Source organism: Microcaecilia unicolor, chromosome 1 (genome assembly GCF_901765095.1).
Source record: "Microcaecilia unicolor chromosome 1, aMicUni1.1, whole genome shotgun sequence".
NCBI classification, from domain to species: Eukaryota; Metazoa; Chordata; class Amphibia; order Gymnophiona; family Siphonopidae; genus Microcaecilia; species Microcaecilia unicolor.
The window spans coordinates 281,278,873-281,303,767 of record NC_044031.1 but is presented as its reverse complement, the minus strand read 5'-3'; the positions used below and the strand labels follow the sequence as shown (position 1 = coordinate 281,303,767).

Genomic DNA, 24,895 nt, shown 5'->3' with positions numbered 1-24,895 from the left:
ATTTATTTGGGAGAAAAACGTTTCAGGTCTCGATGCTCATTGCCTGCATCCAGTACTAGCAGCTCTACACAAGCCTGTACTTGCAGGCCCTGGTCTGCAGTACACTCAGTCTGGTGCACTCTTTCCCACAGGTGCAGGCTGCAGAGCTTCGCCAGTAGGCCAGCAAGCAGCTGGAGTGTAGGCGCATATGAGTCTTTGATAAAGCGCGCAGATTCTCCACTGTGGGTATGGGGATGCACAGACTGTTATAGCTGCGTGTCTCATCTAGAACCGTCATTTCAGGAGAGGTTGGCGGATGTTCTTGCCAGGGTGACAACTTGTTTGCCGGAGGGTGACTCCCGTATCTTGTTGGCTTCCAGGAAAGACTTCACTAAGAGGTGTTACTATTTTAAGAACATAAGAGTAGCCATAATGGGTCAGACGAATGGTCCATTTAGCCCAGTATCCTGTTAGCAGTGGCCAAACCAGGTCACAAGTACCTGGCAGAAACCCAAATCATGGCAACATTCCATACTATAAATCCCAGGGCAAGCAGTTGCTTCCCATGTCTGTCTTAAAAGCAGACTATGAACTTTTCCTGCAGGAATTTGTCCATACCTTTTTTTAAACCCAGATACACTAACCGCTGTTACCACATCCTTCGGCAAAGAGTTCCAGAGCTCAGCTATTTGTTGTGAAAAAATATTTCCTCCTGTTTGTATTAAAAGTATTTCTTTGTAACTTTCTCAGGTGTCCCCTAGTCTTTGTACTTTTGGAATGAGTAAAAAAAATTGATCTACTTCTACTTGTTCTACACCACTCAGGATTTTGTAGATCTCCATCATATCTCCCCTCATCTGTCTCTTTTCCAAGCAGAAGAGCCCTAACCTCTTTAGCCTGTCTTCATACAAGAGGATTTCCATCCCCGTTATCATTGTGGTTGCTCTTCTTTTAACCTTTTCTAATTCTGCTATATCTCTTTTGAGATACGGCTACCAGAACTGAACAAGTTGTGGATGCACCATGGAGCAATACAAAGGCATTATAGTATTTTTGGTCTTATTCACTATCCCTTTCCAAATAATTCCTAACATTTTGTTTGCTTGTTTGGCTGCCAACGCACATAGAGCTGAAGATTTGAGCGTATTATGTATTACGACACCCAGAACTTTTTCTTGAACTCTGACCCCCAAGGTGGAACCCTAGCATCAGATAACTATGGTTCGGCTTATTCTTTCCAATGCGCATCAGCTTGCATTTATGAACATTAAATTTCATCTGCCATTTGGATTCCTGGTCTTCCTGCAATATTTCACAGTCTTGCACGTGTTTTAGCAACCTTGAATAGTTTTGTATCATTTGCAAATTTGATCACCTCACTCGTCATTCTGATTTCCATATCATTTATAAATGTTAAATAGCATCGGTCCCAGTACAGGTCCTTCCTCCATTGAGAGAAATTACCATTTAACCCTACCCACTGTTTTCTGTCCAATAACCAATTCCTAATCCACACCAGAACCTCCTATCCCATGACTCTTTAATTTTCTTAGGAGTCTCTCATGAGGAACTTTATCAAAAGCTTTTTGAAAATCTAGATACACTACATCAACCGACTCACCTTTATCCACATGTTTATTCCTGCCTTCAAATAAATGAAGCAAATTGGTGAGGCAAGACTTACCTTGGCTGAACCCATGCTGACTCTGCCCCATTAAACCATGTTTGTTTACATGTTCTGTGATTTTATTCTTTATAATAGGTTCCACTATTTTGCCCGGCATTGACATCAGGCTTATTGGTCTGTAGTTTCCTGGATCACCCCTAGAATCCTTTTTCAAAATTGGCGTCACATGGGCCACCCTCCAATCTTCCTGTACTACAGACGATTTTAACGACAGGTTACATATTACTAACTGCAGATCAGCAATTTCATGCTTTGAGTTCTGAGTACCCTTGGATATATGCCATCCGGTCCAGGTGATTTACATCAGTACATCTTCTAGGTTCACTGAGATTTTTCAGTTCCTCCGCATCACCCTTGAAAACTATTTCCAGTACATATAGATCTCTTACATCTTCTTTCATAAAGACAGAAGGAAAGAATCATTCAGTTTATCCGCTATGGCCTTGTCCTTCCTGAGCACCCCTTTTGCTCCTTCATGATCTAATGGTCCCACGGATTCCCTCGCAGGCTTTCTGCTTCTGATGTACCTGAAAAAGATGTTCGGAGACTTTTAGCCTCTGCAGGAAGTTTCTCTTCATATTCTCTTTTAGCCTCATTTATTAATGCTTTGCATCTGACTTGCCAGTGCTTATGTTGCTTCTTATTTTCCTCATTTGGGTCCTTTTTCCATTCTTTGAAGGACAATCTTTTGGTTCTAATGGCCTCTTTTACTTCACCTTTTAACCATGCTGGCTTGCGTTTTCTCTTTGCAGATATGTGGAATACATCTGGACTGGGCTTCCAAGATGGTATTTTTGAATAACATCCATGCCTGATTTAGCATTCTAACCTTTTGCAGCAGATCCTTTTAGTTTCTTTTTAACCATTTTCCTCATTTTATTATAGTTGCCCTTTCGAAAATTAAATGCAGCTATAGTAGATTTCCTTTGCAGGTTCATCCCAGAGAGTAGCTCAAAATTGATCATGTTATGATCACTGTTTCCCAGGGGACCCAACACCGCCACTTCTCCCACTATGCCCTGCATGCCACCAAGGACCAGATCCGATCAGTTCCCAGACCAGCTGCTCCAAGAAGCAGTTGTTTATTACATCTAGAAATTTTATTTCCCTGGCGCTCCCTGATGTAACATTTATTCAGTCAATATCGAGGTGATTGAAATCACCCATTATTATAGTGTTGCCTAATTTGCCAGCTTTCCTAATCTCTGTAAACATTTCTTCATCCGTCTGTTCGTTGTGTCCTGGCAGATGGTAATGCAGCCCTACAAGAATACTCTTTCCCTTCACACATGGAATTTCTTTCCATACTGATTCCACGCTGCTATCTGTGTCTTGTGGAATGTTTATTTTATTTGACTCAATTCCCCCTTTAACATATAGCACCACCACCCCCTCCAATTTGATCCACTGTCATTGCGTTACATTTTGTACCCTGTTGACATTGATTGTCCTCTTTCCACCAAGTTTCTGAGATGCCTATTATATCCACCTCATCATTCAGTGCTATATATTCTAACTCTCCCTTATTTTTTAGGCTTCTAGCATTTGTATACAGGCACTTGAAATTGTATTTTTTCCTTTGATCTACAAGCTGCTTAGAAGTTGAAGGGGATAATGTGCATCCTTTATCCTGTTCTCTCATTAAGCACACCTGGCTTACTTTCAGCATTGTTGAAATCTGTACTGGGATTCCCTTAATGTCCTGTTTCAATAGTATCCTTCAAGGATTCTCCACACCGAACCATGTGCTCCTGGGTGATTGTCGCCCCCCCCCCCCCCCCCATTCTAGTTTAAAAGCTGCTCTATCTCCTTTTTAAAAGTTAGCGCCAACAGCCTGGTTCCATCCCAGTTAAGGTGTAGACCATCCTTTTGGAACACTCCCCCCCCCCCCCTCCTTTTCCAGAATGTCGCTCTGTTCCTAACAAATCTGAATCCCTCATTCCTGCACCATCGTCGGAACCACGCATTGTGGAGGTTTGCTATCTGGTGTGAGGTCAAGGACTTAGATCCCCTCACTCATTCTACTCAAAAACTGCTTGAATACCTCTCTGAGTCTATTATGAAAAACGAACTCTGTAAGAGTACATCTTAGTGCAGTTAGTGCTTATCACAGTGTGGGAGGTAAGCTCATCTCTGTATAGCCTCTAGTTGTTTCCTTTATGTGAGGTTTGTTATTGACAAAACCAAAGAACCCGAATTATAGCTACGTCATGCAAGGTTCCACGTTAGGAGTTATGGACCAAGAAAGGGATCTGGGTGTCGTCGTCGATAACACACTGAAACCTTCTGCTCAGTGTGCTGCTGCGGCTAGGAAAGCGAATAGAATGTTGGGTATTATTAGGAAAGGTATGGAAAACAGGTGTGAGGATGTTATAATGCCGTTGTATCGCTCCATGGTGCGACCGCACCTTGAGTATTGTGTTCAATTCTGGTCGCCGCATCTCAAGAAAGATATAGTAGGATTGGAAAAGGTGCAGCGAAGGGCGACTAAAATGATAGCGGGGATGGGACGACTTCCCTATGAAGAAAGACTAAGGAGGATAGGGCTATTCAGCTTGGAGAAGAGACGGCTGAGGGGAGACATGATAGAGGTATATAAAATAATGAGTGGAGTGGAACAGGTGGATGTGAAGCGTCTGTTCACGCTTTCCAAAAATACTAGGACTAGGGAGCATGCGATTAAACTACAGTGTAGTAAATTTAAAACAAATCGGAGAAAGTTTTTCTTCACCCAACGTGTAATTAAACTCTGGAATTCATTGCCGGAAAATGTTGTGAAGGCGGTTAGCTTAGCAGAATTCCATCTTAATCAGTCTAATCATTCTGCCAACACTTTTCCCCAAACCACATGCCCATCCTGGTGAGAGTGTACTACTGCATACTTTGGATTGTAAGTGAGCCTTGGCCTTCTATCTGGAGTGGACTTAGTAACATAGCAACATAGTAGATAATGGCCGATTAAAGACCTGTACAGGCCATCCAATCTGCCCAACCAGGTAAACTCATTACACATGCTATGTGATACTTCATATGTATACCTGACCTTGATTTGTCCTTGCCATATTTAGGGCACAGACCATAGAAAGCTTTGCTTCCCAAATCTCATACCATTTTTGTAGCTTTTCTTTACAGTGCTTCATCTTTTTACATCCTTAGCAAGATGCGGCCTCCAAAACTGAAGACAGTATTCCAAGTGGGACTTCACTAATGACTTGTAGAGGGGCATCAGCACCTCCTTTCTTCTGCTGTCTGTGCAGCCTAGCATCCGTCTGGTCACAGCCACCGCCTTGTCGCATTGTTTCTTCATCTTCAGATCCTCGAACCCCACCCCAAGGTCAAGTTTAACAATCTCGTCAATCTCTCCCCTCCTATCTGGTATCTCTTTTGAGTTTCTGCACCCCAAGTGCATCACTCTACACTTCTTGGCTTTAAATTTTAACTTTAAAGTCTACATCCAGGGAAATAAAAATTAACAATTCATGTGCTCCCAAAAACCAACATACACTAAACACATATTGTATACAAAATATTTTTTATAATATATGAAAGTAATATCAATAATCTTAAACTTTTTTGAACCTTTTCACAATAAATGCCTCCAAAAGGGATAGTAATGCTCAACTTTCATCTTTATTAAGTGTTTCGGTATAAGAACGTTTATCTTAAAAAGTCCATAAGCCCGTAAGCACATGAAACTCTCAATCTCTGTCTCCAGTCAGTTCATGGCATTTGCTTGATGTGGACGACTGTCTCCAATTTTCAACGTACTCCTGAGGTAGGGAAGTTTCAGCGCACAAAGGTAATGCAACAACTAGCTAACAAATCTTGAAAAATAGTGCAACCAATCACGTCTTCAATCCTCCGCAAAAGAAGCCTTCAACTGTTGTCATCTATGATGCTTTGTCCGCTGTGTATCTCAATAACTACTGGTCTTCATTCATGCAGTATTCATCAAAAAGATGTTAGTGTTTCCTTGTGCGGCAATCCATCACCTTGACTCTGGCTGAGTTTTGCATGTAACTTTTTCAAAAGGACATGCTGCAAAATAAAATTAAATAAAAAAGTACCATGTTACCACTTGAAGGCAAATACTGTGAAGGAATATCACGTTTATATTAATACATAATATAAACTGTTCAATCAGACTTCAGTGCTATTAAGCCATACACATATTCGCCATCTCCGGGGAATCTGAGCCCTTAATGCATTTCTCTAAGCAGAGACTGACCAACGTCACTTCCCCCTGGAGTATTTATTTGCAATTCTATCTCATTAACACCATTCAATTTCTCTATTAAGGCCCTTTGGATAAGAAGTGTGCCACATATAAATGAACCATTGCTCTTTGTAGAATAACCTGTCAGCATAGTTCCTACTCCTGTGACTTGACACGCAGTGGGCAAAGCATCTTAGTTGACAACAGTTGCAGGCTTCATTTGTGGTGGATTGAAGCCATGATTGGTTGCATTCAAGATTTTTCAAGACTTGTTAGCTAGTTGTTGCATAACAGTTGCATACTGAAACTTCTCTATCTCAGGAGTACATTGGAAAATTGGAGACCGAGTCATCTACATCAAGCAAGTAAATGCCATGAACTGATTGGAGACTGAGAGTTCACATGCTTATGGACTTTTTAAGATAAGTGTTTTGGTATAAGAACATTTAATAAAGATGAGTTTGATCATTACTATTCCTTTTGGAGGCATTTATTCTGAAGAGGTTCAAAAATGTTTTCAAGATTATTGATATTTTCAAATATTATAAAAAAATAAATGTATGCAACATAACATGCTTAGTGTATGTTTATTAAATTTAACTGCCAGACCCTTTGACTATTCTTTTAATATTTGGAGATCCCTTCTCATGGTTTTTACTTGTCATCCGCAAAAAGGCAAACCTTTTCTTCTAACCCCTCAGCAATATCTCTCGCAAATGTATTAAATGGAATCGGCCCCTGCACCAACTCCTGAGGCACTCTGCTACTCATGTTCCTTTCCTCCTAGCGGATTCCGTTTACCACCACCCCTTGTCGCCTGTTGGTCAACTAGTTTCCTGTCCAGTTCACCATTTTGGGTCCTAAGTTCAGCCCTCTCAGCTTATCCATGAGCCTTCTGTGAGGGACCATATCAGACTTTGCTGAAATCCAAGTAGATTACATCTAGTGCACATCCTTCATCCAGTTCTTTGCTCACCCAGTCAAAGAAGTCAATAAGATTCGTTTGGCAGTAATTTTCCTTTGGTGAAGCTATGTTGCTTCAGATCCTGTAACCTGTTGGCTTCTAGAAAGTTAAGTATCCTTTCTTTCAGCAACGACTTCATTATTTTTCCTACCACCTACTTGACACTTACCTGCCTGTTGTTTCCCACTTCTTCCCTATCTCTGCTTTTGTGAAGAGGGACCACATCTGCTTGACTCCAATCCTGTGAAACCTCTCCTGTCTCTAAAAAATCTGTTAAATCTTTAAGAGGTCCCGCCTGGACTTCTCTGAGCTCCCTCAGATGATACTTTGGATATCATCACACAGCTGTGAGAATACTTGGCCTGCTGTCCTCGGAGTACATTTGTTACAGGTGAGTAACTTTGCTTTACCAGAACCTGATCAGTGAAATATTGAAAAGTGCTACAAATCCATGCATTTACAGTATTTTGGCTGTTGTATTGAGAGCTGGAGGAGCACCTCTGTTGAGATACACTTTCAGTAGCACTTAATGATATCATTTGTCACAATGGCAGCCATCTTCTCTCTCAAGTGAGGAAATAACTTTGTCTAAATGCTAAAGGCGTAATCATAGTTGCTTGTTTTTTTGTGCCAACTCGGGAATAGATTCAGTGGCAAAACTAAAATTGTTTTCCAGCCATACCATATAATGGTTAGAAAACATTTGTCTTTATTTTATTCTGTTTTTATTTTATTGTATTTGTGTGTGATTGAGGGGCTTGGAGGAGGAAGCATGTTGGTGTTTTAGTGCAGGGAAGGAAGGAGCATTGGTGCAAGGACTGGGGGGGGGGGGGCTGGTTCTTTCATTGCCATTCTCCACCTGACATGGAGACCCCTTCAGTCTTATTTCCTATTCCATCTTACCCTTCTGGTCCCATTGCTATGTTTCACACACCCTGTCCTTTACCCACTGATTTCCTCCTCCTCCCCCCACCCCCCCATATTGAACAGGTTGGCTTATAAAGGGAAGAGAGCAGATGTATTTTGTTCTGTCTCTCTGCTACCAGGAGTGAGGATGATGTATGCAGTTCAAACCTTTAAATATTGCTCAGATTCCAAGTTGAGGCCCTGCAGAGGTGAAGGACAGTGATCTGATGGCAAAGTACTGGGGGAGAGGGAAAGGAAAGGGAGCAACAGTTCACCCAAATGACCCATTCCTTATCCCACCATAGGTTTGCCCTTCTACCAGCAGCATGGAGACAAAACAGATGCTTGTGGACACTGCACTATACAGGACACCGTGCAGGAAGCAGCTTTTTTGTAGTCTTTCTCTAACAAATGGTAGACAGGAAATTTTAGGATGCAGTCCTGGTGCCCAGTTGAGTGAAACTCTGGCTCTAAGCCGCCCTGCTGCTGTTGACCTGTTCTGACTTCCCTCTGTTTTTGCCGCCACTACCCCCCCCCCCCCCCCCCCAATTAAAAAAAAATAAAAAGGAGACATCTGACTTTGTAGCTCCTATCATTGCAGGTGATTGGCAGATGAGCTGCCTTCATGCCTGCATCTGCTTATTAACTAAGCAGTAGGAGGATCGTGGATGGTTTGGTAGATTGGTAGTGCTGCTTGATTCTCAGTGTTTGGAATGCAGCACTATTTACATTGCAGCCACCCCCCTGGGTGTGTGAAGTGCTGCTTGCAGTGTGGAAGCTGTAGGGAAGTTTGGGACACTGTATTATTCCGGTTGTGATAGGCTTGGGGAATTGCATAAGTTTTGAGTGGTAGTCCCTGGAGTTGCTACTGTCAGACTGCAGTTGTGCTTGGGCAGAGGTGTGAGAGAAGTGGCAGCATGGACATGGCATGCATCTTGTCCTTGGTAAGCTGGGAGATGCTGACTTTTGCCAGTCCTACCAACTTGGTTCTGAGGGAGTTTGGGGGGACAGGGCAGTCTAGAAACAGCAGGGGCTTCCTGTTGAACCTCTGAAGGATTTTTCCTAGGTTTTTCGTAGTCAGTGAGAACATAATTTACAGCATAGGCCTTATTGTATGTATCAGAGACAGGTATCCTCTCCCACAGCCATGCTTGCATGGGGAGCCTTATGACTAGGCCTCAAAAGCCAGATTGGCTAAGATTATCAGGTAGATGGCCAGGGGGACTGGGAAGTGCATTTGGCGGTCTTGGTAGCACAATATGAGCAATGGAAGTGGTCCAGCTTGGGTACTGAGAAGGGACTCTGTGAGAGGTGTTGGAAGAGGATGAGATCCTGGTAGGTGAGGGGCATGATTTTTCACTAGTGCTTCCCTTCAGGAGGGAAGAGCTACTATGTGTGATCTTCCAGGTGTTTGAGGCACTCAACATGTTGGAGGTTTCTGGTGATCTGAATGACTGTGTAAGTCCACAAAGACCTTTCTCATCTACTAGGTGATAGAGCTGTCGTTTGTGGTAACTCCAGAGATTGGCCTGAGAGTGGGTACCCCCTGGTTCCTGAAGAGAAGGACATGTTGAAGTGCCAAAATGTTATGGTGGTTATAAAGACTGCAATCCTAGTGGAAATAAGTAAAACTCTTAACGGTATACTAGGTCAGAAGGTTGAGGTCTTTTTGAATCAAATGTTTTGAGGTTAACAGCCCTAAGACTGCAGGCAGGGGTGGTATCCAGGGCTTGTTTTGTAGTTTTCGCTCAGCAGCGCCTCTCAGAATCTTTGGAGGAGGGTTTGGTGTGACCCGTGAAGTCTGATCACTTTGAAGCTGTACTAGTTTTAAGTGGCAGATACCCTTTATAATTTCATTGGAACATCCAGAAAAGTATAGTTAGGACGCTCCCTTGGCTACAGAATTGGACAGTAGACATAGTTTCAAAAACTTAGCTGAGAAAATTGCTGTTTCAAGTGGAAATCCTCTTTGGGGAAGACCTGGAAAAGTGGTATAAGATTTATGAGAGAAAACCAGAGGTTGCTCAAGCATATGCCAAGAGGATGATCAGCACAAGTTCAGATTTTGGGACGTAAAATATTGATTGGGCAAAAGTGTCTTGCCTTAATGGGCCAGTTTTCTAGCATGTGGAAGTCATTTGACTGACAGGAAAGGCTCGGACATGGGGGGTTCTGAGGCTCTAGAGGTGTTGAATCCTTCGGCCATGGCCATGGCTGCATAGAGAGGGGCATAACCAGCAGAAGAAAGGAGGTGTTGATGCCCCTCTACAAATTGTTGGTGAGGCCCCACTTGAGTATTGTGTTCAGTTTTGGAGGCCGTATTTTGCTAAAGATGTGAAAAGACTTGAAGCGGTGCAAAGAAAAGCTACAAAAATGGTATGGAATTTGCGTTGCAAACCGTACGAGGAGAGACTTGCTGACCTGAACATGTATACCTTGGAGGAAAGGAGAAACAGGGGTGACATGATACAGATGTTCAAATATTTGAAAGGTATTAATCCACAAACAAACCTTTTCCGGAGATGGGAATGCGGTAGAACTAGAGGACGTGAATTGAGGTTGAAGGGGGCCAGACTCAGGACTAATATCAGGAAGTATTTTTTCATGGAGAGGGTGGTGAATATGTGGAATGCCCTCCTGGGGGAAGTGCTGGGGATGAAAACAGTAATGGAATTCAAACGTGCGTGGGATAAACACAAAGGAATCCTGTTTAGAAGGAATGATTCCGCGGAATCTTAGCGGAGATTGGGTGGCGACGCTTGTAATTGGAAAACAAAGCGGGAGCTGGGCAGATTTCTACAGTCTAAGCCCTGATTGTGAATGAATAGATAGGGATGGACTGAAGTGTAAATTTTAAGGGGCTTCGACGTTAGCTTCAGAATTTAGTACAAGAACAGTACTGGGCAGACTTCTATGGTCTGTGCCCTGAGAATGGCAAGGACAAATCAAACTCGGGTATACATATAAAGTATCACGTACTATGTAAAATGAGTCTGTCTGTTGGGCAGATTGGATGGACCATACAGGTTTTTATCTGCCGTTATTTACTGTGCTACTCTGAATGATTTATTTATTTATTTGTTACATTTGTATCCCACATTTTCCCACCTATTTGCAGGCTTAATGTGGCTTACATAGTACCGTAGGTGTACGCCAAGCCGGTAAAGAACAAATACAAAGTGTTAATATGGTAGAATAAGATACATGTGTTACAGACACATTTAGGAATCATAGAGAATGGTGAGGGGGTCCCCTTCTCAGATGAGCAGATGAATTGTTTGACCAAGTATTTTGTGGAGTGGGTACTTTATGTGGTTGGAGGAGATAGTGATTTTGGCTGCATCAGATTCACTGGTGCCAGCAGTAGCTGCTATGAGTCCAATTCTTGGTTTGGAAGTGCACCTGGACCTTGTGATTTTTGTGACTCCTCATCTAGCTCAGGAGGTTGTGGTACGTGGATTTGGTCAGGTGCAGGGAGTGGTTCTGTTGGACAACGCAATTCACTTCTGTCTTAAGGCTTGTCCCTGAAGAGAGGCCTTGAATGAAGTAGAAAGGATGCTTCTGCAGATGTTACAAATTCTGGAGGGTGTTTTTAGGCCTGATGTGGGAAACATGGTATCTCTCTGTTTGTCTTTGGGCCTCTGTGTTCTAGCATTTCTCCAGGAGAGCTTGAGAAGTTTGTCCATGAGCTTCAAAAGGTTTAGGTGGCAGCATTGGAATGTCTTCATGGCGTGCTGTGATTCATTGTGATATTACCTGTTTCTTCAAGAGGATAAAGTGTTTGTTCCCTACTGTGGAGGTTATTTCCAATGTGGGACCCTAAATTTGGTCCTCTTTTTTTCTGTTTGAGACATGGCATTGAGCATTTATTTATCTATTTACTTATTTATTGCATTTATACCCCACATTTTCCTTCCTAGAGGTAGGTTAAATGTGGCTTACAGTTAACAAGAATAGCAGTTTGCAGGTTCAGAGGCATAGATGGAAAAGATGAGATGTGTTTTCTTTAGGGTGATCAAGTGTTTGATCTGTTTTTATGTACAATCTTCTAAACTGTAACCTGTATTGAAGTTAATTGGTAATATTTTTTTTATGTTTTTTTATGAAGGATATTGCCCTGAAGGTGGTTTTCTGGTAACGATTTGTTCCACGAGATGGATTTTGGAGCTGTAGGCAGTGCTTATTTTTTTTTATGGAAGGAAGGGTTTTGATTCACATGATTCAGTAGGTGGTTTTTTTTTTTGCGAAAGGTGCTTTTGTCATTTCATGTTAATCATGTCCCTTACATCTTTCTGGAGGGAGGATTGTGGGGAGAGCTTTTGAACCCTTTATCTCTTTGATTCACATAGAATTCTGATGCAATATTTGAGAATGCTAAATGATTTTTGGAGGACAGACCACTTATTTTCAGAGGTTCAAAGAAGAGAGAGGCTACAACTAAGTCTATTGTAGCTTGATTCAAGTAGATGATTTCTTTGGCCTATATTCTGAATACCAGGTAATTTGAGTAAAGTTGCACTCCTGTTTCTCTTGTGTAGATCTGTAGGATAGCTCTGTGATGTCTCTGCAGTCTCTCACAAAGCATTACAGATTAGATGTATGGGCGAGGGAGACTGCTGCCTTTGCTGCAGGTGTGCTTACAGCGAGTGTTTGATTCTTTTCCAGTGTAAGGGGTTCTCTTTTTACTTACCATGCATCTGGACTGGGCTGTTCTGGTCACAAGGTGAAGTTGGTGTTAGGTTGGGCATATTGTCCTGGACTGTTCTGGTCACAAGGTGAAGTTGGTTTTAAGTTGGCATGTTGGCCTGGATTGGTAAGAATTTTCCTTTTGATGCATTTCTGAGGTACAGCAAGATTAGAGTCTGGTGGTGGCCAAAGGGCACTGCCCTCCTACTGCTGACTAAAATCAAGGAAGATACCAGGGTTGCTTTGTTAAATACTGAGAAGCTGTAGTCTGCACAATTCCCAGTATAAAGCAGGGTTCACAAGCTTCTCTTTTCCAACTGCTGGTAAGAGGGCAAAATCCATATATTTAGATTTGGTTTGGAAGGATGTAAGGAAAGAAAATTAGCAGGTAAAATCATATTTCTCTATAAGCTGCTATCCTCTTGATCTGTCCTATTTTTCTGCATTCCTACAACTGGACTGTATGATTACAATGGTAATTTAGTTTTTCATTGAGTGAACACAGCAGTCAATATTTGCTTTGATCACACATGCAAATATTGGAAAAGAATTTGACAACATAAGGAGTATTGCTCACTATTTTAACTAAGAATACTTAACTATTGGACAATCATTTCTTGTTTTTATCTTCAGTCACATGACATTTTTCTACCAATGGGGGAGATACCTTTTAAATAAATTTATACTTATTTATGTGTTCTATCCTTCAGGGGCAGGGGAAAAGCATTGTGTTAAGAGACAAGTCTGTGGACTTAATCTCTGGGTGTGCCTGATCAGCTGAATGATGCAGGAAATATTCAGTGGCAACTAGTTAGCTTATATATTTATTGGTAAAACTGTACTTTCTTTTTCTCCTCTCCCTCTTATTCTTTTCCTCCATATTATATACCTCATACTATATCAACAGACTCAGACTGTTTCCCAACAAAATATTTTGTGCACTTATTTTTAGAGAATGGATCTGGGAGAATGCCTGAAAGTTCACGATCTTGCTCTGAGAGCGGACTATGAAATTGCATCTAAGCAGCAGGACTTTTTCTTTGAGCTTGATGTAAGTATTATTTTCATAATAAATTGTGGTCTATGACAAATAACTTTAAACTATTTTCTGTTCAAATTTAAAAGTAACTAACTAGGGCAGCATTTGGATTAAAACTTTTAATCATAATTACTTGCACAGTTAAAGATATTTTATTTCCCACTGCAGCTCCTTATGACTCTGGGCAAGTCACTTAACTCTCTATTGCCCTGTATATAATATATAAACCACTATGATTCTAACCCATACCCCACCCCTTCTCTTCTCTAAAGGACTGATGATCTCTCTCCCTCCCACCCCCAGATCCAACATCTCTCCTTTTCTTTTCCTTCTCTCCCTCTCCTCTTCCCCCAGGTCCATTATCTTTCTTTCCTGGGATACATTCTTATTCATTCTCTCCCCCCCCCCCCCCCCCCCAATATGAGCAGCAACATATGCTTTGTGGTGAGCAGAACCAAGCTTTTCTCATGGCTGCTGGAATTCACTCTCTCTGCCTTAGCTTCAACTGGTGGCCCCTTTATTTCTGCTCGTGGGTTTGCAGCTCATGCCCCTTCCCCTCTTGCCTGCCTACCTTTAAAGGTGGTCTCCTGTTGGTCCCTGGCAGTGGCAGCATTACAAATACATTGCCTGTGGCCTGCTCCGAAGCTTTCCGTCTGCCTCCTCCCACTTTCTCTGACATCACTTCCTGTTTATGCATGGGTGAAACAGGTCAGAGGGAAAGCTTCAGACTAGTCGCAGGCAACATATGTACAACATTGCTGCTGCTGGGTACTATCTTGAGGTAGCTTCTGTTGGTCCCCAGCAGCAGCAATGTTGTACATATGTTGCCTGCGACTAGTCCGAAGTTTATCTTAACTGGAGCTGTGGTGTGGGGGAGGATGATGGATCACATCAAAGATGGGTTGGAAGTCGAAGAGAGCAGAAGAGATGTTAGGAGGAGAAAGACACTGCAATGTGATTTTTTTTTTTTAATCGCAATTCATTAATCAGAGTTAACTGCGATTAACTTGCAGTCCTGGACGTAACACCTTATTCCACTTGTTACTGACCAAAAGGTAATACCCAAATGGGGTGTGAGAGATACAGATAAAAAAACCAAACGTGAGTCTGCTATAGGAGGAGGAAGTGACGTCATCACTGGAGATGGCCGCATGAAAGAGAAGCTCCGGAGGTGCTTCGATAATAAATAAGATCTCACCTGAGAAATTAAGGAAAATCGCGTCACTGAAGCATCAGCCAAGGTCCGGCAACATGACGACCCGAAAAAAGCTGGAGAAATACCACTTCAGAGCGGAAAAAACAGAGGCGGAAGCGGCGCTAGAAAAGACAGCGGGGAAGCGCGGAGCCAAAATGGCGGCGGAGGTCTCGGACTCGGAGCTGGAGCACGAAGAGCGCTCAGAGAGCGAAATGGAGCTCACTAAGAGGGACGTTGCAAAATGGTTTCAGGAACTGAAAACGGAGGTTGTAACCTCAAAAAAAGAAATTCAAGCCGCAGTTGCTGAGTTACGAGGAGAAATTCAAGAGATCGGGAACAGAGTGGCCCTAAATGAGGAAAACCTTGAGGCAATGGGAGAGGAGCTACAAACTGTTCAAGCTACCCTCAAAGAGGAAAAAAGAATCAGAATGGAGTTAGAACTGAAGATGGAAGATCTTGAGAACAGATCACGGAGAGGTAATTTGAGATTCAAAGGGATCCCTGAGGAGGATCAATTTGGGGACTGTATAAAAGTAATTCAGGAATTGTGTGCATTCATTTCAAATTCGGGGGAGAACTCCCAATCAGAGCATAGACTGGAAACTGTGCAGTTGGATAGGGCGCACAGAAGTCTAGGTCCTCGTAGAGGAGAAGTACCCAGAGACATTATAGTCTGCTTTCACGAGTTTCAAGTGAAGGAACTGATATGGAAAAAAGCAAGAAGCATGGGAGACATAGCATGGAAGAACTGCAGTGTTAAAGTCTTTCAAGATGTGGCGCAGGCGACTTTGATAAGAAGAAGAGACTTTAAGATGGTGACAACTTATCTACAGCAGAAGGGTTTAAGGTACAGATGGCTTTACCCTTTTGGACTGCAATTCACTATGGGCAATCAATCCAAAAAATGTCAGACCACGGAGGGAGCGTGGCGAGCATTGCTAGACTTGGGATGTAAAGATCTTCCGGCAGAGGAACAGAGGTCGAAAGGAGAGACATCAGGATCTGGGACCAGGCCGCAATCGAGATGGACGACAGTTGGAAGAGGCAGGAGATGAACAGCACTATCCAGAGCAGTCAGTCCAGCGCAAGGAGATCAAACTTGAAGGCAATGGACAAAATTAGGGGGGAGGATTAAGCTGTTGAAGTGGGTTTGGGAATGTTAAGACTCAAATATAGGAAATGTTGTGGCAAGGGTGAACGCATGGAGGATGGATGTTTGGATGGGTGAGATTGAATGAGATAAGCGGGAACACAGTGGCACCCAGTAGTTGACACACTTCCTTCAGGACCTAACTGGCAGGACGGGAGGGAGGCCGGTTGAAGACAGGGAAGGGGGGGGAGGGGGGAAGGGGTCAGGATGGGTACATGGAATGTTAATGGCTTAAACAACCCAGGGAAAAGAAGTATTATTTTTAATGAACTCAGGCGTCTAAAGTGGGATATTATTATGCTCCAGGAAACACACATACAAAAGAAAGATCAAAGGTTGCTGCAACAGAAAAATTTTAGTAATTATTATGCACTGGCAGATCCACGGGGAGGCAAAATGGGGGGCCTGGCTACATATATAAGAGAGGGAGTTCCATTTCACATGGAAGAGAAGTACACAGAGACACAGGGGAGATGCATAGCGATAAAGGGGAAATTATACAATCAGACAGTAACAATTATAAACCTATATGCTCCCAACACAGGGCAGGGACAATTTTTTGAATCTCTTCGAGAAGAATTAGCCCAGTTCGCAGCAGGCAGGGTAATAATGGGAGGGGATTTCAATATGACTTGGGCAGGGCTAGATCATTCTAAGGGAGAAGGAGACAATCTCCAACCGCAAAGAAATAAGCTAAAGGCTTTAATTAAGGAGTTAGATCTCCTTGATGCATGGAGGCTGCAACATCCTAGGCAACGAACATTTTCATTCTACTCACATGCACAACAGACCTACACAAGAATTGATATGCTATGGGTTAGCCGCTCCCTATGGGAAAGGGTAGGAGAAACAGAAGTGGAGAGCATTCATGCTTCTGACCATGCCCCGGTATGGATCAAATTCTCAGATCTAGGGCAAGAAACAAAATCTACCTACTGGAGGTTGAATGAATCATTAATAGGGGATGATAAGATCTGTACAGAGATCCGGGGGGCCATAAAAGAATATATGGAATTTAATGATACGGGTGAGGTGTCGGATGGGAGCCTGTGGGATGCTCTTAAAGTGGTAATAAGGGGACGCCTCATTAAAAATGGAGCAATCCGGAAGCGGGAGCGCGAAACTAGGGAATTGGAGATTAGAGAACGATTAGCACAATTAGAGGCAGAACATCAGGAGGGAAGCAATTTAGAGGCTTTACAAAGTTTAATAGAATGTAGGGCTGAATTACAAAAAATGCAGGTCGGGAAAATGGAATTTAGAAGGCATCTCATGCAACAGAAATTCTTTGAATTTAGTAATAAATCAAGTACTATGCTAGCCCGCTTTCTTAAGCAACGTCAGGTTAAAAGTACAATATCAATGATTAAGGGACAGGGAGGGATTCCTTTGTACAGTGATAGGGCTATACGTGACCAATTTGTGCAATACTATACGACTTTGTATACGAAGGGGGCGGAGGTTCCCAGAGGGGAAATACAACAATATTTGCAGGAGTTGGGACTCCGGCAGTTATCAGGATCACAAAGGGAGATGCTGGAGCAACCCATAAATCATAAAGAAGTGCTTGAAGTAATTAAAAATTTAAAAGGAGGGAAGGCTCCGGGACTTGACGGGTACACGGCAAAATTTTATAAGGTTTTCTCTAAGGAACTGGTGCCTGTCTTGTGCAGAGTGGGGAACAGTGGTTTGACAGGCGGATCTTTTCCACCTAGCATGCACGAGGCGGGGATATCGGTTCTGTTAAAGCCGGGGCGTGATCCAGGAGTGTGTGGCTCATACAGACCGATATCCCTGATAAACGTGGATATTAAGATCTTAGCCAAGATAATGGCCAATAGGCTGGGGATAGTGCTGCCGTATCTGATAAATGAAGATCAAGCTGGTTTCGTGCCCAAGAGACAGGTGGTGGATAATATAAGGAGATCATTACATATCCTTTGGGGGACACAACAAAGTAAAGAGCCGCTGGCTTTTTTGACAACGGATGCCGAGAAGGCATTCGACAGGGTTGAGTGGAACTATTTATGGGAGGTGATGAGTGAAATGGGATTTGGAGAGAGATTTGTGGGATGGTTGCAATGCCTATATAAATCACCTGTAGCCAGAATAAAAGTGAATGGGGGTTACACAGGACAGTTCACGATTCAAAGGGGGACACGGCAAGGTTGCCCTCTATCCCCATTACTGTTTGCAATCTCTATTGAACCTCTGGCACAACGGGTGCGAAATCTAGCAGATATTAAAGGGGCGAGGATAGGGGATGCAGAGCATAAAATAGCATTATTTGCAGATGATGTCTTGTTTTATGTTGGGTATCCATTATTGACACTACCTATTATTAAACGGGAATTGGATAGATATGGGGGGATGTCTGGCTTTAAAGTTAATTATGATAAATCTGAACTAATGGGGATAACTCTCTCAGACAGCGAGGTAAATAGTTTGCTGGAGTCCTACTCATTTAAAAAAGCAGCAGGGCACTTTCGGTATTTGGGAATTCAGATACCGAGGGATTTGTCTCAATTATACTTACTGAATTATATCCCACTGTTTAGAGAATTACGGAGAGATCTAAGTAAATGGAAACATGGCTGGCTATCATGGTGGGGCAGGATAGCAGCAATAAAAATGAATCTGCTCCCTCGGCTATTATTCTTTTTTCAAACCTTGCCAATCTTAGTCCCGAAGGGAGAGATATTTAGATTACAATCTGAAATATTCCGGTTTATTTGGGGAGGGAAGGGGGCCAGACTTTCTAGGAAGATCATGTGGAGAGCAGTGGATCTAGGGGGTAGAGGTGTTCCCAATTTACTATGGTATTATGAGGCGGCTCAATTAAAATTTATGACGGATTGGAGTGGGGGAGATGAGACAGCATTAATAAGGTTGGAACAGTATTTTGTAAAGGGATACTCTTTAAAGGGAGTATTATGGGCTTCCATACCTGTTAAAACTTATAAACTTATAACGAGGAATCCATTCATCATCCATTTGTTAAAGATTTGGGGGTCACAAAGGGATAAGTTGAGAGGAACGAGAATATTATCCACCAAGGCATTAATCACTCAGGAGCCTAGCTTTCCGGCGGGAAGACAGGGTAGGGGATTTGCAGGGTGGGCACACAGGGGATTGGTCCAATTCAGTGATTTATTAGATTCAGGGGAAATTAGATCCTTTGAGGAGTTACAGGAAACAAACGGATTAACACAGACAGATATATTTGCCTACTTGCAAGTTAAACATTTTGTGGGTAAGCAGGGATGGGGTAGTCCTGCAATGGAGAAGGCGGAGACCTTTGAAGACACATGGAGTTATGTGAGCAAAAGGGGGAAAGGTATAACTCTGTTTTATCGCCATTTAAGGGGGGGAGAGTTCATTAAATTCCCATATATGAGGGAGTGGGAGCGAGATTTAGGGAGTGAGCTGAGTGAGAATGAATGGAAATCTATATGCGGGGAAGTGAATAAGGCGTCAATATGTGTATTGATAAAAGAAAATGCATATAAAGTATTAAGCAGATGGTATTACACGCCAGACCGTGTGAAAAAGATGTATCCTGACGCGAATGATCAGTGTTGGCGGTGTGGAAAAGCAGTGGGAACATATTGGCACATATGGTGGTCATGTACTGTCCTCCAAACTTTTTGGTCAGAAGTCGCAAGCTCTCTCACTAGAGTACTGAAGGGTGATTTCCCCTGTGATCCTAAATGGTGCCTCCTGGGGGGAGGGAACAGAAAGGGTTTGAAGTGGCACAGACGAGTAAAACGCATAAGTCTGGCGGCAGCGAAGTCCCTTATAGCCTTTCATTGGAAATCGAAACTGGGACCGACTGGACTGCAATGGGCAGCAAAAATTAAAATAGTGGCCGAGATGGAGAAATTAACAGATCGCAGACTGGGGCGATTAAAATTAGATGCTGAGGAGTGGGTACATTTGGATAACATACTGGGTGAAATGTAAAGTTTAAGTTACTATGTTCAGGGGAAGGGAAGGGAGTTAGGTTGGGTGGGAAAGGGAGGGAGGGGGGAGGGGAATAAACAGATCAAGGAAGGGAGGAGGGGGGATAAAAATGGAGAGTGGGGAGGTAGAAAAGAGAAATATGCACTCATATATGTAAATGTTGACTTTGGAGGAATAATGTTCAACAAGGAATGTAATATGTGTTCAGTATTTTGAGGTGTTATGTATGTTAAGCTCTCAATAAAAACTTTAAATTGGAAAAAAAAAAAAAAAAAAAAAAAAAAAAAAAAAAACCAAACGTATTAAATCGTATGAGTCCACATATTGCAGATGTGACAGGACCGTGTGATCTAGTGTATGTCTAGACTGACTAAGTAGTGATCTTTATTGAACAAGGTCTGATGAAATGTGGGTATGTTGTTATCTTTTAAAATTGTGTCTGTTATTGTGAGCCACCAAGAACGCTTTGGATTGTTTGGGATAGTAAATGATGTAAGTAAATATTATTAGAAAAAATAGAACCATATCAAGCTGCAATAACCCTATATTATAAAAACCACCTCCAACGTTCTGAAGCTGACTCCGTGGCAGTGAAGCCTTGAAGCATTCATGCTGTCTGTAAGGCTGTATCCATCTCCTGAATTGACCACGTACTTCCGGGTACGTCACACGCAGCACTGACCAACCATTGCTAGCCTGCCTGAAGTCGTGACTGCAAAAGAAGCAGAGTACAGCCGGCTCGACTTCAGCTTTCCCCTTCTCTCTCAGCTGTGGTCCCGCCCTCATTTCCTGCTTATGCAAGGGCGGGACGCTGAGAGAGAAGGGGACGGCTGAAGGCGAGCCGGCTGTACTCTGCTTCTTTTGCAGTCATGACTTCAGTCAGGTTAGTAAAATGAGTTTTAAACTATGGTTGGGTGGAAGGAAGCCAAGGAGGGCTGTTGAGGGAGAAGAGGGGCGGGCAGGGGAAGTTGGAACTGGACCCCTGGGGGGGGGGGGAGGTGGTTTTTGGTGAGTCACTGGACATGGAGGGGAGGGCAGACGTGAATCGGTGGACATGGATGGGAGGGAGGGGAGACAGGAGAAATCGCTAGACATGGAGAGAGGAGAATTGCTGCATGTGGATGGGGGGAAGAGGGCAGGGGAGAGAGGACAGTTGCTGGACATGAATGGATGGAGGGGAGGCCAGGTGAGAGAGGAGACTTGCTGGACATGGATGCAGGGGAGAGAGGAGAGTTGCTGGACATGGATGGAGGGGAGGGCAGGGGAGAGAGGAGCTGGACATGGATGCAGGGGAGAGAGGAGAATCGCTGGATGGCTGGAGGGGGGGGGCAGGGGAGAGAGGAGAATGGCTGGCTGGAGGGGGGGGGCAGGGGAGAGAGGAGAATCACACACAGTCTCTCTCACAGACACTCACACCCAGTCTCACTCTCTTTCTGCCACACACTCGTACGGTGCTGCCAACCATGCAGAGGGGGGAGGGGCAGGGGGGTCCTGTGACCAGAGGGGAGGGGAACACGGGGGGGAGGGGCAGGGGGTCCTGAGACCTGAGAGGAGGGGAAGGGGGTCCTGAGACCAGAGAGGGAGGGGGGAGGTATCTCTCTCTCATTCAGTGTCTTTCACTCTGTCTCACACTGTACATTCACTCTGTGTCACCCAGTCACACTCTCGGTCTCACAGAGAGTCTGTGTATCGCGCACATTCTCTCTCTGTCTCTCTCACTGTATCTGTGTGAAACACTCTCACTGTGTCTCACATACACACTCGCGCACACTCATTTTCACGCACACACTCGCACACACTCATTCTCACGCACACACTCACTCTCTCACACTCACATAGTCACTCTCTCAAACATACACACTCCGAGGAAAACCTGCACCCTAGTTTTTAGCGCTGTTCTCTGAGCATGTGGGGGAATAGGAAATGACTTGGTCAGCATCTCATTAGCATATGATTAGGGGTGATTGTTCCTGAGCTCCTTATTCCTGCGGTAAGAGCCTTTGATCATTGCGTGCAGGCATATACAGACGCTAGTCTGGCGCCAGTGGCTTCTAGCACCCGGGTTTACTTCTGAGCATCAGTCCCAGAGATTTTTGCCTTCCTGCCTCTTGTTGTGTTGAGTAGCATGGGACTTACCTTTTATTTAGTTTTGTTGCCTTTCCTGATTTCTTAGGGCTTTTTTTTTTTTTTAAGCCTTTTTCAAATTTTTTTTTTACATTTTTTTGTGACTCGTGGCCTGCAGCGGATACCTTTGGTTTGTGAGCCTCAGCTATCTGGCTCTGCTCTGTCTTTGGGCAGACCAGCAGTTTGGAGTGCCATGAGGTCTGCCTTGCTGCTTATTTCTAGCCTGAGTATTGGGTTAAAAACAAACAAACAACAAAGTGTCACCAGTGATTTACCATGGGGAAGCCACATGTAAAGAAAAAGTAAAAAATAACAAAGTATAGCGGATTTGTTGCTTTTTCCCTTTGGTGGTTTTCCTTCTGCCCCAATGCTTCTCTGGGCGAGCTGTAGAGTTCCTGCATTTTTTTCTTTCTTGGCAGTGATGTCTCAGCGCCTTAAGTGCTGCACAGTTTTTCAGTGCCATGGGATGGATGCGGCAGGACATTGTGGCCTCTGCGCAGCTCCGGAGTGCACAGTTGGGGATGTAGGGAGGCCATGCAGGCGGATGCGCCAACTCCAGTGTCTGAGGTTTCAGTGGGAGAATCCTTGGGGGAGCTCGTTCGTGTGTTTGCCTCTTTTTCGGTGGGAACCACCCCCATTTTGTCCCTGGTGTGTGGCCTTGATCTCCCTCCATGCTTGGAACCCTTTTCTGCCTGGGGATCTCTGCCCTTCGGCCTGACTCTAGGGTACTTTGGGGTTGATTTTCCCCTGGAATTTGTTTTGGCCATATACAAGGCCTTTTGCCTAAAGCAGGCTCGGGCTGCTCCGCAGAAAGGAGCTGTGCTGCAGGGAGACGCCTTTTCCTCCCCCCCCCCCCCCCCTTCTGAATTTAAGCATGGGGAATGGGAGGAGGAACTCATGGACTGTGCTTCTCAGGGGTTGGAGGCTTTACCTGGCTGGTCTGAGGAAGAGGACCCTCAGAAACCAGGAGCAGCTGGGGGGGGTGGGGGGGAGAGGACTCCTGGCAGGAGGAGCTGCCAGGTGGGAGAAGGTGCCTCGGTTGTCTTAATATTCCATCGGGAGGAGCTGCGGGAAGGAAGAATAAGGGGAATAGGAACAGGAAGGAAGGAGGAATAAGGGGAGAAGCTGAACATGAGGGATATGGACATAGAGATGTGATGCTGGACATGGTGGGGATAGGTACACAGAGGAGTGTTGCTGGATAGGCAAAGAATAAAGATACAGAGGGGAGGAGATGCTCAACATAGCATGCAGATAGGGGCAGGGATATAGAGGAGATTTGAAAGATGGGTATGGACAGAGACAAAATGACAAATGGATCAGGAGACCCTGGCAAAAGAGTTAATAGAAGACAGAGGAAAGTGGAAACCAGAGACATGATTACAAAAATTAAAAGACCAAACAAAGGTAGAAAAATAATTGTATTTTCTATTTATTGATAGTGGCTTTAAAGGACTGAATCAAATTGAAAAAGGTTTTGTCAAATCGGATAGTATTAGTCTGTATGACCTTTTGAGGTGTAGTACACAGTGGCGTACCAAGGGGGGGCGGTGGGGGTGGTCCACCCCGGGTGTCAGTGGGTGGGGGGTGCTCCGTTGCTGACTGCAGTCAGCCCTCGTCTCTTCTCCATCCTGTGCCTTTAAAAAAAAAATCTGAAAAGCAGCATGGCAGGCAGCGCTTCGTGTCTGCTCTGCTTGCTTGTAAAAGAAAGCGCCGGCAAACCTCGTCGACGTCACGACGTCGCGTTGGGTCTTCCCTCACTGGGTCCCGCTCTCGCGGGGGGCGGGACCCAGTGAGGGAATACCCGACACGCCGTCGACGAGGAGATTTGCCGCTTTCTTTTACAAGTAGGCAGGGCAGACACGAAGTGCTGCCTGCCATGCTGCTTTTCAGATTTTTTTTAAAAGCCCCGGATGGAGACAGGAGACGAGGGCTGTCGTCGAAGGTGGTAGGTGGGTTGAGTTGGGGGGGGGGGGGCTTAGATGGGCGAGGAGGGTTTCAGATGGGAGAAGGGGACTTGAGAGGGGGGTTTCAGATGGGAGAAGGGGACGTGGGGAGGGGGTCTCAGATGGGAGAAGAGGGGAGAAGGGGACTGGGCTGGGGAGAAGGGGGTGGGGGGTCTCAGATGGGAGAAGAGGGGAGAAGGGGACTGGGCTGGGGAGAAGGGGGTGGGGGTCTCAGATGGGAGAAGGAGACGTGGGGAGGGGGGTCTCAGATGGGAGAAGAGGGGAGAAGGGGACTGGGCGTCTCAGATGGGAGAAGGGGACGTGGGGAGGGGGGTCTCATGGGAGAAGAGGGGAGAAGGGGACTGGGCTGGGGAGAAGGGGGTGGGGGTCTCAGATGGGAGAAGGATGTGGGGAGGGGGGTCTCAGATGGGAGAAGGGGACGTGGGGAGGGGGATCTCAGATGGGAGAAGAGGGGAGAAGGGGACGGGTGGGGAGAAGGGTGTGGGGAAGGGGCCAAGCGAGAAAATGGGAGCCATGCCTGGGGCTGGTGGGAAAATGGGTCTGGGGCTGAAAAGGGGTTCCTAATGCAAGGCATGTGGATGAAGGGGGCTGGAACTGGGGGCTGAAAAGGTGGGTAGGTGGGATAAGGGGGCTAGTACTGGAACTGGGGGCTGAAAAGGGGCAGAGGCTGAAGCTGGGGGGACTGGGGGCTGAAAAGGGGACAGGGAGAAGTGGCTGGGGCTGAAGCTTGGGACTGGTGAGAGAAAAGGGCTGGGGCTGAAACTGCGGACTGGTGGGATAGTGGGGCTGAAAAGGGGGAGCAAGTGGGAGATGTGGGCTGGGGCTAGAACTAGGGGCAGGTGGGATAAGAGGGCTGGAACAGGGGACTGAAAAAAGGGGCAGAGAGAGAGGGGACAGACGGATGGATGGATGGGGGGGGAGAGGGAGGGCAGACCCTGGATGGATGGGGGGAGAGGGGAGGGCAGACCCTTAATGGATGGGGGGGGGTGAGGGAGGGCAGACCTTGGATGGATGGAAGG

The 24,895-nt window shown here is 44.8% G+C and overlaps 1 protein-coding gene across 1 annotated transcript in view; it reads left to right on the top strand.

Annotated features, from left to right (window-relative positions):
- LOC115472718 (putative RNA-binding protein Luc7-like 2) overlaps positions 1 to 24,895 on the top strand; it is a 249,813-nt gene that overhangs the window by 41,104 nt on the left and 183,814 nt on the right. The window contains exon 3 of the mRNA XM_030207087.1: positions 13,391 to 13,489. Coding sequence (XP_030062947.1) covers positions 13,391 to 13,489 — 99 coding nt within the window. The remainder of the gene's footprint in view (positions 1 to 13,390; positions 13,490 to 24,895) is intronic.